The following is a 20,625-nucleotide window of genomic DNA, read 5'->3' on the forward strand; positions in this document are numbered from 1 at the left end:
CATGAACTCTTAAGTCCAGTGTGTGATACTGTCCGTTGTACATCACTAAAAATACCAGCAAAACAAAGTTGAAACCACTTTCCATACCTGCCTAAATTTTGCACGAGCCTCTTTCTCTTTCATTCTTCCATGGGCAACTAAGTAATCAAATACTTCACCTGAATCAGAAAGGTAAAGCAGGTAGTAAAATAAATATACACAGATTTTTGGTTAACAATATATGCAATGTCAAGTTTTTGCCTGGTTTTCAAAGAAACGTCTGGCCCACAATTTTCAGCTAATTCTACGTAAGTCACAAATTAACACGTCAACAGAAAAAGAAGGTAAAAATTACACATAGAACTGAGTATCTGCAGCAGCTTATGATTTAGCAAAACTCTTTAAAAATAAGTCAAAAACATAACCAAGAAAATTTGTTTTCTGCTTTTAAGTATTATGTAAAAATACAGTCAACTCTTTATTATTCATTGTAATAAAGGGAAGTCACAGCATGGGCAATCAAAAATTACATTTTGTATTTGGGACCTACATTTCAAACAAAATAACAAAGTCATATTATGTTGGAGAACTCTTTTAAATCATACCCGTCATGAAGTCTTGATCAAATTCCATGTCACTATTTGCATCCACATTGATTTCTTTTCCTTCCTATACTCTGATTATGTATATTCTCACTCCACCCATTTCATATACATTGGTAGTTAACTACAAATTATACCTAATTAAATCATGTATACTCCTGTTACTCCAAATGAACTATATCTTGAACACCATCGTCATATCTGTACTTTGTATCCTCATCTCCAAGAGAATCACAAAGTGGACAGACAATAAATATTTGTTGAAATAATTTAAAAATAATTAAAAGCCATAGAAATTTTCTACTGGATCCATTATTTTACACGTCTATAAATTTTTTTCATTTTTCTCTAGTAAGTAATAGTTTAAAAATCAAATTAATCTTCAGTTACAATATTAAAAATAAAATAATGTCTCAGTGTAAGGAATTTATTTTTTGTGTCCTTATACTTTGTATAGAATTCTAATAAAATTTTTGTATAAAATTTGTGTCATTATAATATGTCCTTATACATGTATATCTATATACATGCATACATTTAATATACATTTAATACACATGTATATTAAAAATTCATAAAATGGCTTAAAGATCTCTTGTCAAGTAGAGCAAAGTGGTTAAAAACTCAGGCTTTAGAATCAGACCAGTTGTGGTATGAATCCTAGATTAGCCCTGTGTAGCTACTGAGAGACATTGGGAAGATTTCACAACTTCATTAAGACTCAGTTTTACCCACTGTCTACTCACCTGGCTGTTGTGCGGATTAAATGAAACAATGCAAGTGCTTAGCACAGTGACCAGCATATAGTAAGCACTCAATAAATTATACATTTTTACCTAGGAATACAGATATATTACATATACACATATGCAATATCAATCCTAGGATCTAAGTAAAATAGTAAACATCAAATATGTAATGGATGTATGTCCAATGAAACTAATAGATCTACAGTGTTAGACAGCATATTAAACCAAGCATACTGAAGTGATTAAATGGGATGAGAACAGAGAAATGAATGGATGCTCTAGTTGACTCATCATAGCAGTTAACTCTAGGTATGTGCTAATAGTTGTTAATTCTAGTTCACCCATCATAGTAGTTAATTCTAGATATGTGAGTTTAGGCTGGGAAAAAACAAGTACAAGAGTTCAAAAATATGAATATATTCTTAAGTTCTGCCTGGAATACTCATAGCCCAGGTATTTACATGACTCAGTCATTCACTTATATATTGTTTCTGTATAATCTGCTTCCCCAACTAGAATGTAATCCTGAGGGCAGGGATTTTGTCTTGCTTATTCATGGATTCCCAGTACCTAGAATATTACCTGGTACATAATAAGGATTCAATAAACATTGTTTGTATGAACAAAAGAAGGAATAAACACAACATTTCAGAGTAGCCAGACACCTACTTTTAGTAGGCTTCTTTGGAATAAACATAGTTCAAAATCATAAAGTATTTCCCTGATTTCCTAATCACTGAAGATCTTTGCTGCATTAGTAAACCAGAATCAACTGGTTGACTCCAGGCAAAGAAGCAGTTGTCACTCATCTCTGGTTCACACTAGATTTCTAGTGTGCATGTCAGATTCAATCCTAAACTATCTAGAAATTTCTGAGGAAAAATATTCAGTGTTTTATTTTTCCAGAGTCATATTGCCATTTATGGATTAAAAAAGCAGGAAAATGATTCTGGATTTACTGCCACAGAATCATGATGGCTTTTGTTACAGAATCACTGACTGGCAAGACCTGAAGAAAAAAAAAAAACCTTTCAGCAGGAATCATTACTGAATAAGGGACCAAATAATTTGGGCTGAATTCCAATAACCATCTCTATGTGCTACTCCAAATGCACCACACCTCCCAACTGTGCTACTGAAGGAGAGCAGCGAAAAGTGCGAGCTCTGCGGTCCTCCAGCCATTGCTGCCCTTCATCAGCACCAAAAGAGAGTTGACTACCCACCATTAACCAATCAGTACACATACTAACACAGCCTGGTGGTGGGGCTTTATCAAAACAGAAAAGTGTCTACAGATTTTTAGCAGTCTATAATCTCTCATATCAAAGTGAGTCTAGCCCCTTTCTCTAAACTTTACATCACTAAAAGGAAAAAAAGTGTCTAACTAAACTAAAAGAAAATTCAGGGTTTTCTTGCTGACAGAACGTTACAGAAATCTAACTAAAGGATAGAAAAATAGAGAAACAGTTCATTAAGTGAATTTGTAGGTTCATTAGTTTTATTACAGACCTACATTTTATGCAAATTTGCATGGCTGTTTTACTATAATTTTTTAAATCCTGTAATAGTAAACATTAATAACAGAGGTTTTCAGGTTAGGTCAAAAAACCTACATTGAGATATTTTCAAGGAGAAAAAAGTTTTGCAAAAAAAATCTACAAAACTATTCAATCTACATAAACAACTGAAAAGCAATTAAATATATTTAACATTTGTAGTAAGTTATTTTGGAAATCTAAGAGACAATATAACAATATATAGTTTAAATGCTACCAATTAAAATAAATCTTCTTTATTCTAGTTTACGTAAAATTGAAATCACCATAAAATCTATAAACTTTATTAGTTAAAAGGGCTCAATAATAAGTTCAACACTGTTTATTGACTGGCAAAAAGTTAATCAGCCAAACAATTGCAGCTGAATTCTCTCTTCTTCAATTGCTTAAATTGTCTGGGCTCTTAAAAACTTCTAGTATTTTTTTACTTAATAAATAATTTAACTCATAAATATTAAACCCATTCTTGAGAAAGTTAAGGCACTAATTTTGAGCTGATATTCTCATTTAAGGGAAAGTGCAGGAAATGAAAATGATTTTCTATTATATACAAATGTTTAAAATCATTCCTATTTTTGACAACCATGCTAGTCAATACACACATTATAAATGCATCTTGTTATTTCCCTAACTTATAATATATATATAAATCAATACTTGTTTAAACACAAACATTTTATGGATTATCTTAAAAATGTTTGTATATTGAGAATCTGGCATATGTACATAATTACCGAAATAAACCTCTGACGCAGAATATGCTTTTATTATCGATCTTATGAAATATTTTCTGCACCTGAGATTCCCTGCTTATTATAACCAAGAGTTTCTAACCATAATATTATATTATTGTGATATAATAATATTTAGAGAAGAGAATCAAAACATCGATAAGGTGACACAACAAATTTAGAGTTTCAAAAAATGTCCATGAGCAATTTTTAAAGAAGCCCAAAATTCTATTTATAATGTAGGATCTAGTGTTTGGAAAGCAAACACTAGATTTTCCTTAAGATATCATTTAAAGGCATTTTAATAAAACTACTGATTCATTACCAACACTGAAACATAAATGTCATAATGAACGTCCAGTTGTTAATAATCATGTATGTTTCATCAAAGAGAACTTCTCAGTCCCCCTCATCCTTACCCCCACTCGCGTATTCCATGACTAAATAGAGGGTCTTCTCTGTTTCAATAACTTCAAACAATTTTACTGGAAAAAGAAATTAGAAATATAACTCTATAATTGTTAGCACAGACTGGACATGCTTTAAGAAAATCTAAGGTAACACCAAGCCAGTGGAAATTTTGAGTATTTACTAAAGAATATTAATTACAATTTTAAGCTTGAAAAATCTCCTCAGAATCATTACTCCTATAGAAGAGAACTACTTACCACCACAAAGTGATTTTGAACCAACTTCTTGAGGTAAGACAGTTAAGTTTCTGGCATTAAAAAACCATTACTTTTTCTAATTAGAATAAGTTGGTACAGAAACAAAAAATTTCTCTATGTGACACTATAAAAGTTTCTTGTAAAAACAACTACTAAATTATCAGACATATAGTTAAAATTATTCACAAATAATCATATTAATAGCTATAATATGGACAAGATTTTTAAATATGCATGAAACAAGGATTTAAAAATAAACATTTAATAAAAGAACTTTTTACCTCTTACAATCAAATGATTTCATATAATATCTTATCAATATATTTGTAAAAATGAGGAAAATCAGAACTTACTAGAAAATTGACGAAAACTGAAATCAACTCTTTATTTTCTTTAAAACACAAATAGTTATTTTGCCTATAAACTATCACCAAATCCAAGTGCACAGTATCAAAAATCCGTAGTTTAAAAAATGGCATGTAATCTCTACTCACAGAGATTTAGGAAGGAGATAAAAAACGTGTTTGTATGCATTAACTCTAAGTCACATCAATTATTTTAGTGGCGAGCAGAAGATAACCAGGCAGCAGAAAACAGCAATTTGTAGCCTTCAGCTAACGAACTTATAATCTATTTTTACCCAAAGTATCACTTTCCCAGATTTCTTCTTTATATAAAGCATCTTTAAAATTGTATCATTTCAAATACCCTCAAATTAAGGAAAGTATTTCATCACTAATTTATATATAAATTACATACCTATGTTTGGATGATTCAATATCTTCATTATTCGTACTTCTCGAAACAACTGTTAGAGAAAACAGGTAGATACATTTCTGTTAAAAAAAAAAAATAACACTCAAACAGAGAGCCAACTAAAATATCTATTTGGAGAAATTCATCTGCATAAGACTCCGGGATTCCGGTAATGAACTAAAACAAGATATTTGTTTCTCAGTTGCAACTCTGCACAAACAAGCTATGTGCCTTAGACTAAGACATTAATTTTGCTGAGACTTCGTTTTTAAAAGAATTTTAACTAGATGAACTGAAATGGTTCTGTGTGTTTGGTGTGTGAACGTGCTATATGCAATAAAACTTTCACATTATTCAACTACTCTTTATGACCAGGAACAAAAGAAAAATAATGTGGAAATGAAACTAAGTGATCCTCTGCATGATCTCCATCCAGAAACAACCTTCCTTGAGGATCCAACTCTTTAAAGTTATCTCTATTGATTGATCAGACATTTTTATGAAAATTCAATAGCATTTTCAGGTAAACTGGTAGAATAATATTAAAGAATAATAAAAACATATTTACTACTTTATATAAAACCAAAACGAAGTGATAAGAAGTCACTTGAAACATGAATGCTAAGATTTCCCTCCCTTTCATTTTACTTTTTAAACAATATAAGGCCCATTTTTCAAAAGTATGATTTGGTATCTTTTCCTCTACACTGAGTATGTATTAGATTCAAAATCAAGAAATTTGTTTAAGAAAATAGAAAAACCAAGAATTGGTGATACTCCAAAAAGTCTATTAAGACATATACATTTTATCAGAACAAAATCTAAAGTTAGTGCTTTCAGAGGTGACACATTTCTCCAAAGAAGATATACAGATGGCCAAAATGAACAAGAAAAAATGGTCAGTATTATTAATTACTAGGGAGGGAAACACAAATCAAAGCCACAGTGAAATAGCATTTCATACCCATTAGGATGAATACCATCAAAAAAACAAAAGACAAAACCCCCCAGAAAATAACAAATGTTGGCAAGGATGTGGAGAAATTAGAATCATTCTGCACTATTGACAGAAATGTCAAATGTTGACGCTCCTATGGAAACCAATATGGCAGTTCCTAAAAAAACTAAAAATACAATTACCATATGATTTAGCAATTCCACTTCTGGGTATATGTACCATATACCCAAAAGAATTAAAAGCAGGGGCTCAAACAAACTTGACCATGCATGTTCATAGCAGCATTAATCACAATAGCTAAAAGACTCTGGTTGGAAGCAAACCAGAGTCTATCAACAGATGAATGGATAAACAAAATGTGGTGTATGCATACAATGGAATATTACTCAGCCTTAAAAAGGAAGGAAATTCTGACATGTGCCACGACATGGATGAACCTTGACGACATTACGTTAGCTGAAATAAGCCAGTCACAAAAGGACAAATATTGTATCAATACACTGATATGAAGTACCTAGAGTATTCAAATTCATAAAAATGTAAAGTAGAATGATGGTTGCCAGGAGGATTGGGTCTTATCGTTTAATGAGTACCGAGTTTCAGTTTTGGAAGATGAAAAAAGTTCTAGAGATGGTCAGTGATGGCTGCACAGTAATGCAATTATGCTTAATGCCATTGAACTGTGCACTTAAAAATGGTTAAAATGGTAGATTTTATCACATGAAGTTTATGACAATTTTAAAAAAATGCATCAATAAAATTTCACCCCAATGGAAAAAACCTACTTAAGGCTTACCTGCTACAAAAAGGCTTTCCCTAGCTATCCTCAGTAATTCCTACATAAAATATAGGGGGTATATAAGTCTCTGTGTGTGTGTGTGTGTACATATATACATTCAATTTTTATGAAGTCCATGATACTTATAACTTTATTAAAAATTGCACATCAGTAAACAGAATATCAAGGCAAGTTCATTCGTGTATAGAAAGACAGCTACTTTCTGTAATTGTGAAATATACTGTAGCTCAACCTCTCAGTGGTCTTCCCCACACTTGAGGTCATGTCTCCCCCAGCTCTGACAGCACATCTTCCTGACTGTCCTCCCGCCTCTCCAGCAGCTGGGTCTTGCACAAGGTCCTTTCCCCTCCACTCAGTCATTAAACCTGGCACTCCCTGGGGCCAGCTCTCAGCCCCAGCTCATCTTCTCACTCTAATGCTCTTCCTGGGTGACTCATTATGCTTCAAATACCCATTTGCTACTGACTCCTCAACTGAAATTTCTCATCCAGAACATTCTATCCCAACATTTAAATCTAAGCATCTACTCGGTATTTTCACATGGCTGTCTCACAGGAATTCAAACCCAGTACTTGATTTCTTACACCAAATCTGATCCTTTCCCAGTCTACTCCAGCTCTGTATATCCACTGAGCATCTTACGACAGAAACTTTAGAACCATCCATAGCAACCCCTTCTCCCCAGATTTCTAGAGTAGATCCATCACTAAGACATGCTGATTTTACCTTTGGGCCCTACAGCCCTAAAGACCCTTTTGTGCTCAAAGTCACTATTACTGATAATTTTGCTGACTGGAGCCTCAGACAATGGGAGGAAGCCTCCACCCAGAAGGGCCCCTCAGGGTTTTGGACTCTTCACCTCCCAAACAGGGACAACAGGTTTGAAAAGCAGCTATCAGTATGCTACTGGCCTCTTGTTGAAACTGAACACCTGACCCACAGAGGGACAGCTGCATTCAGAATTTATTAACCAAATTGCCTTACTCAGGTATGTGAACAAGGAAAAGGCAAGGAAGGTAGTCACATCAGAGGTCATTTTATAAGAGCAGTTTTAGGTTCACAGCAAAATTGAACAGAAAATAGTTTCCATATATTCCCTCCCCCACCATCAACATCTTGAACTAGAGCGGTACATTTATTGCCATCAATGAACCTACTCAGACACAACCATTATCACACACAGTTTAAATGGGGTTCGCTCTTGGTGTATATATTCTATGGGCTTGGACAAATGTATAATGACATGTATCCACCATTTTGGTATCGTACAGAATAATTTCATTGCTCTAAAAATCCCGTGCTCTGCCTGTTCATCCCTCCCACCTCCCTAACCCTGACGACCACTGAACTTTTTACTGTCTCCATAGTTTTGCCTTTTCCAGAACGTCACAGACTTGGAACCATACAGTATGTAGTCTTTTCATATGGGCTACTTTCACTTGATAATGTGCATTTAAGATTCCTCCATATCTTTCCATGGCTTGACAGCTCACTTTGTTTTAGCACCAAGATATTCCATTGTCTGGATGCACATTTCATTTATCCACTGGCCACTGAAAGACAATTTTGGTTGCTTTCAAGTTTTGGCAATTATGAATAAAGCTGCTATAAACATCCATGTGCAGGTTTCTGTGTGGAGGTAAATTTTCAACTCCTTTGGGTTGGAAAGGAGCACAACTGCTGCATTCTGTGATAAGAATATGTTTAGTTTTATATGAAACTGCCAAACTGTCTTCCAAAGTTGTTGTATAAACAAAGCAAAACAAATGGAATACTCTGGAAACACAGACAAAAGTTGCTAAAGAAGCTGCTGTGCAGTTAAGTGTAAGCAAGATAAATACAGAAAATTAAAATAAAACCTAGGCTTCTGTTCTCAGATTGCTTCCTGAGTGTTGCTAAAGTCCTCTTTCATTAATTAAAACAAAATAGGAAATAGTGGCAAATGTACAATTTTACAACCTTGCAATCAATACAATCTTGCAGTCTTGTACCAATCAGTCATAAATTCATAATACGTTTGCCAATCAGTAAACCCATACTCAAAAAAAGCCTTGGCCCTACATGAAGATTGGTCAATGGATATACGTTTATAAGCTCAGGTTAAGTGCTAAATGTTTACGTAGTTTTAAATAATTCCTTCCTTTAGACTACTTTTTCAGTTAACAGTTCATCACTACACGATGGAAGAGAGCTTTGCCCTCCCAAAGGGCACAGGCATTTCCTATGTACTGGCAAGTGTGGCCCCATTAAGCTATGGCATGAAAATGCCACACTGGCTCCTTGATTCTAACTCCTTTTCTCTTATGTCTTCAGAAAGCACATCAAATTCCAAAATAGTGAGGACAATACTGTCATATGGGTCATCTTGAATCTACTCTAGTTAATTTTTATAATATTATTGGCAAATGTGGTAGTTTTCTCTTAGAAGTAAACTGGCTAGCAAATACCTCAAAACTAACTGAAACATACTTACATCTCCTGGCAGCTCCATGTTAAAGGAACAGATTAGCTACTTTATTCCTATATTCCTCCTGGAATATTCTACTCTATTAACTATCTAATTCTAAAGGAACAGATTAGCTGCATATCCTTCAGGCATTCCTTCATAAGCACTATTGTTTTGTTTGTTTGTTTTATAAGTTGGACTTTTGAGCCATGAGTTCATGAATGTAGTCCCTGACTGGTACCTGGAATGTAGCTATTCTGTTCTACAAAGAACACAGATGAGCTGGGGAGAGGATTAAAATCATCTTGTAAAACTCGGGGCATCTTAAAAACAAAAAACAAAATCCTGAACAGAAGGCTACTGTACTTCCATCAGATTAAAGTAAGGGAAATAGTTACAGGTGGGCCAAAGTTCTCATCAGTTATTTTTTATTCCAGTTAAAAAAAATAATACACAGCCAGTGGGTTCCTACATCTCAAAGACGTAGGAATTTTGTCTTGAATATATTGTTTGATCCTTAGTTTTCTCTCCTTCAGCAATTTTTGGCAAGCGGGGAGGGGGAACAACAAGCGAGAACACAAAGGTGTGTGTGGGTTGTTGGCTAATAATGATGGGCAGATGTGAAGAGGAACAGTGGTTGCTGCTGCAGAAGTGATCCAGATGTTTTATGTAGTATACTGAGGAAGAACAACAAAACGTCCACATCCTGCCCCTTCAATCATCCTTCCTCCCAAAGAAACACTTGAATTGTCAGCTGGATTTGGGGCACTAATTGGTATGAACCAAACTGTGTCCCACCCACAAATTATGTTGAAACCCTAACCTCCACTGTGACTGCACTTGGAGATAGGGCCTTTAAAGAGATAATTAAGGTTAAATGCTGTCAAAGGGTGGGGCCCTAATCCAGTATGACTGGTGCCCTTAAAGGAAGAAGAAGAGATACCAGGGATGAGCTGGCACAGAAAAAAGGCCATGTGGGGTCACAGTGAGAAGGGGGTCATCTGCATGCCAAGGATAGAGACCTCAGTAGAAACCAAACCTGCCTACACCGTCATCTTGAACTTCCAAACACCAAAATTGTGAGAAAATTTCTGTTGTTGAAGCTACCCAGTCTGCAGTATTTTGATATAGCAGTACTAGCTGACCCAGTCTGCAGTATTTTGATATAGCAGTACTAGCTGACTCATACACTAACCTTCCTAATCTACAGAATTCTGGCCAATTGCACAACAGCACATGGCTTTAGCAAAGTTCTAAGATGTCTCTTCCTCTCCACGACTGCCCCTAACCCTTGCCTAAAACCCTTTATTCTCCAGTTGGCTGCACAGAAGAAAGAGACTGGAGCGAATGTCTTCTGCACAAGCTGCATGAGTCAAAGGAAGCAGGGAGAGAGACAGTGAGCCCACGCACACATGTGATCTTTAATTCCACAGCGGACCAGTGCCAGCAAGGGTGCAGATCTTACCAGCGCTTGCTCTTCCTTAGAAAAGTAAGGAAGGGAGAAGCAGAGCAGACATTTAGACCCTGATAAGTTGACCCTAAAATGGAGAGTTACTGTTTAAGAAAAGTCAGGTATTGTATGTGTCATATGCTCCAGGTACAAGTATAGAAAATAGAGGTGTTTGCCTATTAGGCTCCACACTACAATATGAGTTTCTGATTCTATTTTTTTCTTTCTCATTTTTAAACAGTGGTGTTATGATGTTTCTAGCATACGTAAATTTAGCAAGAGAGCTCCGAATTCACTAATCCCCTTCCAACTTACTTTTTCAGACTTTCTGTAGGCTGGAAATTAAGGTCAGTGTTTGTTAAAATTGTGTGTTAGAGAAATAAGTGCTGAGTGAGGGTTTGAGATGCATCTTCTATGACTAAAAGGCAGGGACTTTACTATTTGGACTTTGTGACAGCCATTGTAGGTGTTCAGAGGCCGTTACTGTTTCCTTATTGACTCTGGGTTTTATTCCGGATAACTGCAGTCAGTAAACAATCCTCAGTTCCATGTGGAGATACTTTTCAATTCAGTCCTTCCTGGTTAGGGCTTAGGTCAGGATTAACCAAACTCCATTAGTGTCAGTCAATATTTGCCTCAATTATGAGCATTTTCCTTTTCTCCTCTCAACTACTCTTTGTTCCTTCCCATCTCTTCCAATACTTCTGCCTATTACTCTTTTTTTGATGGTGAGAAAATCTGTTACACTTAGAACTTGGTAGACAATCATCATTCTAGTTACTCCCAAAGCATTACAGTCAGAGCCCAGTCAAATGCACATCATCCTTTCTCCATTAGACCTGCTCACCACATTACCCTTGGACTCATCAATGTCACAGGACTTCTTCACCACTTGCTTGATCTTGAGGCAGATGAAGGACAATGCTGTAGCCATCAGGAACTTGACAAAGGCAGTGGTGGAGCTTGTTACTCCTACGAGAGCCCTACCAGGCTGTCTTCAGCATCACGGTAAACTGAACTCTTAAAAGGATCATGATACACAGATCTTCTTGTGACTTTCAGCACAGCCTTCTTGGCTTTTCAAATATTTTGCTCTGATCTGGGTTTTAGGAGGGGCAGAAGCCCTTCCTTACCTTCACTGCAATCTTTGTAAAAATTCTGTTTGTATCTTTGACAGCAGTTTACTGGCCTGTTAATGTGAAGTGTGGAAGGTGCACTACCCTGAAGGTGACATTCAGTTCCAAGAGACTACTAGGTCCCCATCTAGACTCTCTCAAAGGTGCCATTTATTGATGAATTATACATATATATATATAATCTGCCTATGTTAACAGAACCCTGTACATTAAACTTTCAGCTTTTTAATTTCTATAATCATCATATCACTTCTTCCTTAGCCTTCAGAATCTTACTGGGACAACAAATATTTTATAAAGTTAAAATATAAAAGCAGCACTGTACCAATTTAAATGAACTTCTTAAGTTCTTCCATGAAATAGTAGCACAGGAAAAGAAATCTGAATATAGTTAAAAGAATATATATTGGATGACTGCTAACTAAAAAGGTACAATGTTCAGCATTACTTCTAAACTTGATAACTTGTAGTCAGTTATTCATTGCAAAGTAATAGAAGGAAATACTCTTTAAATGGTAGGCTACTTTCCCAAAGTTTTATCTACATAAACAGATAATAAGATTCTTGTTTCTTATGAATTGATGCCAATTTTATATTACTTGAGTCTCTCCTAAGGCCTTGTACAACTCTGGGTACAATGTGGTGCTCAGTAAATGTAACTGTTTAAAATATGAAATCAAGTAATTTCAGAAGGAAGATATTAAACTTACAAATAGATTAAATTTGAAAAGATGGCTAACCTCATTAGAAATCATGGAAATTCAAATTAAAACTAAATATAATTTGGCATCAATAAGGTTGGCAAAAATTAAGAAACATGAAGTGTTGGCAAGAATGTGGATCAAAAGCAAATCTCATACAGTGTTCACAGAAGTAGAAATCAGTATAACCACCTTCACAGAAATTTGACATTACTGGTAAATCGAGAATATGGATGCCCTTCAACCTAGCAGTTCCACTGGAAGAGATATATCCCTCTATACATCTGCACAAAAAGATATACACAATAATAATCATTGTCCATAACAGCAAAAACAAAAAGTTAACTGACTAGAAAAACAAAATGAAACACAAACACAGAAGAATAATCCAAAATCCAGCAGTAGGAGAATGGGTAAACTGTAGTATGAGGGTACCTCAAAAAGTTCATAGAAAAATAGAATTAAAAGATTAATATGAATCTTTCAATGAACTTTTCCAAGTGCCCTCGTATATTAATGAGAGAATGGATAAACCATGGCATATTCATACAATGGGATACAACAATGATAGTGAAAATAAATGAACCAGACTATTTAACTAACATAAATAAAAATACAAGACAATGTTAAATGAAAAATGCAAGCTGCAAAAGGATAGGATGTTTAAAATTTAATAATATATAGTATTTCATGTAAAAATATTTTTTTAAAAATCTGAATGAGAATAAGAAGGACCAAATTCAGAATAGCAGTTATTACTAGATAGGAAAAGATGGGAATGGAACCAGGAAAGGACAATGGAGCTTCGACTCTATCTGTAATGTTTCATTTCTTTAAAAAACAGGGTTAGAAATGAAACATTTTAGTGTAATGAATATCATGAGGAAGCAACTTTTTTTTAATAGAAAAGACATTTTGAAGTCCCTGTACAAAAATTAAAAATAGACTGGTTTACTATATCAACAAACTGCCCAACTTAGAAAAAAAAGAGGGGGCGGAGTATGACTCTTAAAATAACTAAATGAGAATATGACTTTTAGCCAGATGGTCTAAAATTCATAGCTGGCTCAAAGATTCCTAACCTCCTCTATTTCCCTCAAGAGAAAACTCTTCCATATTTATTTCAGGAAATTTTAAGTAGTTTCTTGAGAATGTAGAAATGGATGTATGCTTTGCAGCCAATAAAAGCCAAGCAATCAGAATAGAGCTTTTAAGAACCAGAGGCATAAAACAGGCATCAAAACAAAACATCAAAAATAAAAAATAAAAATAAAAAAGCTAATACCAAAAATACCCAAATAACTAAAGTGATTATTTAGGAATAATCCTTGGTTATGAGTGCTTGATTTTAAGAAGAGTACGGGGATTTAACGCCATTGTGGTGAACAGGAAAGGTTCCCTTGAAGAAGTGACTATAAGGTTGAAATGTGAAGGATGAGTAAGGACTATGTAAGTGAAGACGGTGGAGGGAAAAGCTGCGAAGGCTTGGTGGCTGGAATGAAGAGTATGAATGTGAGCAGATGAAAGAAAGTCACTGAAGTTGGAGGAGTGGGTGAGAGGAGAGTGGGGAGAAGCTGTGGGGAGCTGGTGGTTCGAGAGGTGGAAGAGGAAGGTAGGGCCTTATATACCATGTAATGGATTTGATTTTTATACCACCAACAATGGAATGCCATCTAAAAGTCTAAACAAGGGATGTCACTTTTGGAGATGTATTTTGCACCCTTGATAACTTTTCAAACTGTGTGTGTGTGTGTTGTGTGTGTGTGTTGATAACTTTTCAAACTGTGTGTGTGTGTGTTGTGTGTGTGTGTGTGTTGTGTGTGTGTGTGTGTGTGTGTGTGTGTGTGTGTGTGTGTGTGTGTGTGTGTGTGTCTGGAAGGATGCAAAGTGGATGCAGAAAGACCAGGTAGAAGGCTACTGGGATAGATCAAGGGAGAGATAATAGTAGCTTTGTCTAGAGTGGTCATGATAGAAAAAGACAAAAGCAGACATTCTCAAAAGACAGATAAGAAATAAAATCAGCAACACTCAAAGATGAATTAGATGGTGAGTGTGAGGAAAATGGATGAGTCAAGGGTGATTCTGACGTTTCTGGCTTGTATACCTTGATGACAGTGCCATTTCCTGCAAGAGGACACTGGAAAAGGTGGACGCCAGTGTGGTGGGACACTGAGTAGGTGGGGCAGGAATCATGAGTTTTGGACATAATGAATTTGGGGTGTTTTTGAGGGATTACAAGCAAATTTAGGAGAGGTCTGGTTGAAGAGAGAAAATTTGTGAGTTTGCCCACAGGTGATAATTTAAACCATGTTGAGACATCCCGGGAAGAGAATATAGAAAAAGAAGTCCTAGAACCAAGCCTTGCAAAACTCCAACATTTAGTGTTTAGCAGAAGGACAGTAACCTCTATTTAAAGGAAACAGAAAAGGAGAAGCCAAAAAAAAAAAGGAAAACATAAGGAGAAATGTAATCTTCTTTCAATAAATATTTGCTGGATTAAGAATTAATTAATGATTATTTGCTTTTTGCTGTGAAGTTGAGTTCTTTGTATATATGTATGAGTTCTTTGTATATGATATTAATCCCTTGTCAGATGTATAGTTTGCAAATATTTTCTCCCATTCTATAGGTTGTCTTTCTGCTCTGTTGTTTCCTTTGCTATGCATAAGATTTTTAGTTTGATATAATCCCATTTATTTTTTCTTTTATTGATAGTGCTTTTGGGGTCTTATTCATAAAGTTTTTTGCCCAGTCCTACTATCTGGAATGTTTCCCCTACATTTTCCTTTAGTAATTTTATGGTTTCAGGTATTATACTTATCTTTAATCCATTTTGAGTTGATTTTGGTATATGGTGAGAGGTACAGGTCCAGTTTCACTTTCCTATATATGGATGTCCAATTTTCTCAGCACCATTTACTGCAGAGGCAGTTTTTTCCCCAATGTATGTTCTTGCTGCCTGTCAAAGATCAGTAGGCTGTAAGTATGTGAGTCGATTTCCAGGTTCTCTACTCTGTTCCATTGATCCGAGTGTCTGTTTTTATGCCAGTATCATGCTGTTTTGGTTACAATAGCTTTTAATATAATTTGAAGTCCAGTAGTGTTATGCCTCCAACTTTTTTTTTTTTTTTTTTTGCTTATGATTGCTTTGGCTGTTCAGGGTCTTTTTTTGTTCCAAATGAATGTTTGGATTGCTCTTTCTATTTCTGTGAAGAATGTCATTGGTATTTTGATGAGGATTGCATTGAATCTGTAGATCGCTTTAGGCAGAATGGACATTTTCACATTATTAATTCTTCCCAAGAGCATGGTATGTCTTTCCAGCTTTTTGTGTCCTCTTTAATTTCTCTCAGAAGTGTTTTATAGTTCTCATTGTAGAGATCTTTTACCTCCTTCGTTAAATTGATACCTAGGTATTTTATTTTTTTGGTGATTATTGTAAATGGGCTTGCTTTCTTGATCTCATTTTCTCCTAGTTTGTTATTGGAGTATAAAAATGCTACTGATTTTGGGTGTTGATTTTGTATCCTGCAACATTACTGAAATTGTTAATCAGCTGTAACAGTTTTTTGGTAGAGTCTACAGGTTTTTCTAGAAGATCATGTCATCAGCAAACAAGGACAGTTTGACTTCGCCCTCTCCAATCTTGATGCCCTTTATTTCTTTCTCTTGCCTGATTTCTCTGGCTAGTACTTCCAATACTATGTTAAATAGGAGTGGTGAGAGTGGGCATCCTTGTCTTGTTCCTGTTTTTAAGGGAAAAGCTTTTAGCTTTTCCCCATTCTGGATGATATTGGTGACTGGTTTGTCATAAACGGCTTTTACTGTATAGAGCTAATTTCCTTCTATACCTAACTTGCTGAGAGTCTTAATCATGAAGTGATGTTGAATTTTGTTGAATGCCTTTTCTGCATCAATTGAGAAAATCATATGGTTTTTGTCCTTCGTTTTGCTGATGTGGTATATCACATTTATTGACTTGTGTATGTTGAACCAATCTTGCATCCCTGGGATAAATCCCACTTGATTATGGTGTATAATTTTTCTGATGTGTTGCTGTAATCTGATGGCTAGTATTCTGTTGAGGATTTTTGTATCTATGTTCATCAAGGATACTGGCCTGAAGTCTCCTTTTTTTGTTGTATCTTTACCTGGTTTTGGGTATCAGGGTGATGCTGTCCTCATAGAATGAAATTGGGAGAATGGCTTCTGTTTCAATTTTTTGGAAAAGTTTGAAGAGAAGTGGCATTAATTCTTCTTTAAAGGTTTGATAGAATTCATCTGTAAAGCCACCTTGTCCTGGGCTTTTCTTTGTTGGAAGATTTAATAAAGAAAATGTGGTATATGTACACAATGTAATACTACTCAGCCATAAAAAAGAATGAAATTCTGCCATTTGCAGCAACATGGATGAGTCTGGAGAAAATTATGTTAAGTGAAATAAGCCAGACAAAGAAACAGAAATACTACATGTTATCATTCATAATTAGCTGCTAGAAGGAAGGAAAGACAGAAGGAAGGAAAGGAAGGATGGGAAGGAGGGAAGGAGGGAAAGAGGGAAGGAGGGAAGGGGGAAGGAGGAAGGAAAGAAAAAAAAGACCACAAAAATACATTGAACTTTCAGAAGAAGAGAACAAACCTAAGGACACTAGAGATGGGGGGGAGGGAAGAAGGGGATTTGGGAAGTGATAGGTTGGGCAAAGGGCAGAAAGAAATATCACAACTTGTAAGAATGAATATGCTAATAATAAATAAAAACTTAAAAAAGAATTAATTAATGAGAACACATGTATCTGGCTCAATGACATTTAGCTTGAAACATAAGATAGTTTGCACATCTAACTGTTACCTTTTTCTTTTTCTTTTTTTTACTTTTTATTTCTTCTAAATTAAAAAAATTCTAAGTCACAATCATAGACTGATTGGGGAAAGAAGTAATTATTAAGTGAAGTGTCAGATGATTCCAGAGACATTCAGATTAATTATTGGATCCAGCCTTACAGTGATATTTCTCCCTGAAGACAAGTATGTACAGCTCTCAGACAAATTCTAGGTTGCTGAGCTTATCACACTCAAAAGTTAGAAGACTGGAAGTTTTCATTTGAGGGATACTTGCAAATAGATTCTTAATATACTCTTTGGACATGCTCTGGAAGGAATTTTTCATATCTGAATGCAGCATTTTTATGTTAAACATGCCCAATAATATGTCATTGAGCCCTTCCTTCAATAACTAAAGAGGTCAAGCAGTTTAGAAAAGCCAGATTTTTGGTCAGTGAAGCACTGTTTAGTCTTCTCAGAAAAATACAGTTATCTTATCCTCAACATTTAAACTACTGATATTTTAGCTAGATCTTAATATTATTGGTATTACCTTTAAAAAAACTTGTTTGAACACCTTTACTTCAAAATCCATCATATTTCAGTGTGAAGTGTCTACTTCCCACCAGTTCTTCACACTGCATACTAAAGAGACATACTCTCAATAGATATGACTTTATGATAATCTGTTTCCAGTATTTTGTTTAAAACCAAATCAAGATCAGAGGCATGTTGCTGACCACTAATTTCATGGAGAGTGAAGCAGTGAGTGATTGGGCATTAGGTATAATCATATTTACTCACATGGCAGTATCCTTTGCAGAATACCTACCCCCTGCACCCACCAAAAAAGCCCTACTGATGTTTCCTCACTACTGATTCAAAGACAACTCTTGCAGTCTTCAGCCAGCTCATAAAATACTAATTCTCTTATCACTTGGGTTTTCATTGACCCACATATATAACAATTGGTCAAGATTTTTGCTTCAAATGATCTGCATACACTTAACAGGAACTATATGGAAGAAGTACTCAGCACCTAAGTGGTTTTGTTGATCCATGAAGTGAAATATGCTATAAAGCATGCATATGTAAGAGTCACTGATATTTCAACAAATGTCCAACAGACACACTTGCTAAGGAATATTGTAAAGAGCTTCTTCGGCTCTCTCCTTGATCAAAATATTTGTCAATAATTTTGTGATTGGCTTGATGGATTTGGTTTCTTTATCATTTATTGGCTCAAAAGGATTGCTCAAATGGACTGGATTCTAAATATTGCTTCCATGGTTCTAGTCTCCTCTCTAACTTTAGTGACCAAATTCTTCAACATGACAAAGATTATTCTGCATATGTTCTAGAAAATTTAATTAGTTTATTAGAGAGGTCTCTGACCTTTATCTGAAAACTCACAAGTTTAAATAGCTTAGGCTACCATTTGAGATAACACACCAGATACTAGTGGTAAATGGATTATTCATTTTATAAAGTCTAATTTGTAGATGTCAATTATTGAAATTTTTTACTTTTCTTTCTTATTCAAAATCATTGTCATAGCACAGAGATAGACATTCTATATAATTTTAATGCAGCAGTCCTCTATTACTTAATTTTGAGTTGTAGTACTATAATCTTGTTTTTATTTTTATTACAGGTTTTACTACTCAGGAAATCACTTCTGAACCACTAGGTCATTTTTGGTGAATTGGGGATATAATGCAACACAGTAAAACATTAGAAAATGTAAATTAATAAATACACAGTAGATATAAAAATGTTAGCAGAGTTAAACTGTACCCTGGTGACTGTGAGCTGAGACAGACTAACACGAACTTTGTCATCTGCTAATAAACCAATGTGTTCAAGTTTCAAAACTAGTGGAATTTCTGAGAATGACCATTAATCTTATTTTTCAAATTTATGAGCTATGAAAAAAACTCCTTCATTATTTTGCTTTTCCTTCAACATTACTAGTTGCTTAAAAGATCACCAAGGATCATTAGTGTGGTTCATGGACCCAACTCCAAAAAACACAAATATATTAGAGTACTTCAAAAAGTTCATGGAAAGATTCATATTATCTTTTAATTCTGTTTTTCCATGAACTTTTTCAAGTACCCTCGTACGAGGTGGGACTCTTGCTTCAAAGAGAAAGAAGCAAACACGGCATCCACTGCAAATACTTTTTAAACTATAAAAACTCTTTAAATTGAATTCCATTAATTGAAAATATGTGGTACAAATAATATGAGCACATTACGTAAAGAACAGTGAAGCCAAGATGCTTAATAATTACAAAAACCAAACTGTTATTAAGAACTTTATATTTTAAAAGTTTTAAACAGTTGGCTGAATCTATATCAAATTTAGATTCTTTTATCTATCAATGGCATTTGCAAAGGAAGGCAACATTTCCTGTAATTACCTTTTACAGAAAAGAGTTGATAAAGGAGGGGGATGAGCTTAAAATCAGATCAAACCAGAACAAGATTTAACCAGCAATTTCTGTAGGTGAGATTAGAATGAATTCTTATTTCATAGAAATGTGCTATCATCTGTCTTTTAATTAACACGTAGGACACGAAGGTATATTTTACTATTTTTACCCATAGGACTTAACTGCCAACACTAAGGAAAACAGATTGTTTTTCATTCCACTGTTTATTTTGTAGATTTGACTGACTATGAGATTCTACTGGCCAAATGCCTAAGGCCAAATGTTGAATGTTCTATAACACATGAGAACTAAGCAAGCCTTGATCTGTTTTTTTTTTTTAACCCAAAACTTTTAACGGAAAGCAAGTCTATGAACATAAAAGCAAATTATTTTAAAACTGACAACATACACAGTGTGCTGGCTACATTTAGTGAATCTTAATCTTTCCTTTGTTTTTATTTTCACAGTTTAAAGAAAACAAAATTGTACCATTCTTAATATGTCTGTTTGGAAAAGGAACACTATCAGCAAAATTAGCAAAATTTGCAAAAGAAATTACTTGTCATCAACAATTACAATTCTTAGTTATTCAGATAAATAAAGCAACATTCGGTTTCATGTTCACATGATTCAACGAGCATAACTTTGGTTACACAACCTTCTCTGGGCCCTCTTGGGAAAGACAAAGTGCAGGTCACATTACTGTGTATCCCAGCTAGCACAACAGGCCTAAATAGTTCTAATGCCACTTAAAATCACTCAATTTATCAAAGTAATCCACAGCTTTAATCCAGGAAAGTGGAAAAGCCATGTGGGCCTTGAACAGGGCCACTGTA

The 20,625-nt window shown here is 34.9% G+C and overlaps 1 protein-coding gene across 7 annotated transcripts in view; it reads right to left on the minus strand.

The window, feature by feature from the left end:
- MARK1 (microtubule affinity regulating kinase 1) overlaps window positions 1–20,625 on the minus strand; it is a 124,963-nt gene that overhangs the window by 42,724 nt on the left and 61,614 nt on the right. For 3 of the 7 annotated variants that reach the window (XM_063113731.1, XM_063113732.1, XM_063113734.1), the window contains exons 4-6: window positions 5,045–5,093; window positions 4,037–4,102; window positions 88–158 (exon numbers count right to left, since the gene is read on the minus strand). In XM_063113731.1, coding sequence (XP_062969801.1) covers window positions 88–158; window positions 4,037–4,102; window positions 5,045–5,093 — 186 coding nt within the window. Of the gene's footprint in view, window positions 1–87; window positions 159–4,036; window positions 4,103–5,044; window positions 5,122–20,625 lie in introns of those variants that run through there. The other 4 variants (XM_063113733.1, XR_010024863.1, XR_010024864.1 and 1 more) reach the window with 3 other exon arrangements.

The sequence above is a fragment of the Cynocephalus volans genome, chromosome 11 (genome assembly GCF_027409185.1).
Source record: "Cynocephalus volans isolate mCynVol1 chromosome 11, mCynVol1.pri, whole genome shotgun sequence".
NCBI classification, from domain to species: domain Eukaryota; kingdom Metazoa; phylum Chordata; class Mammalia; order Dermoptera; family Cynocephalidae; genus Cynocephalus; species Cynocephalus volans.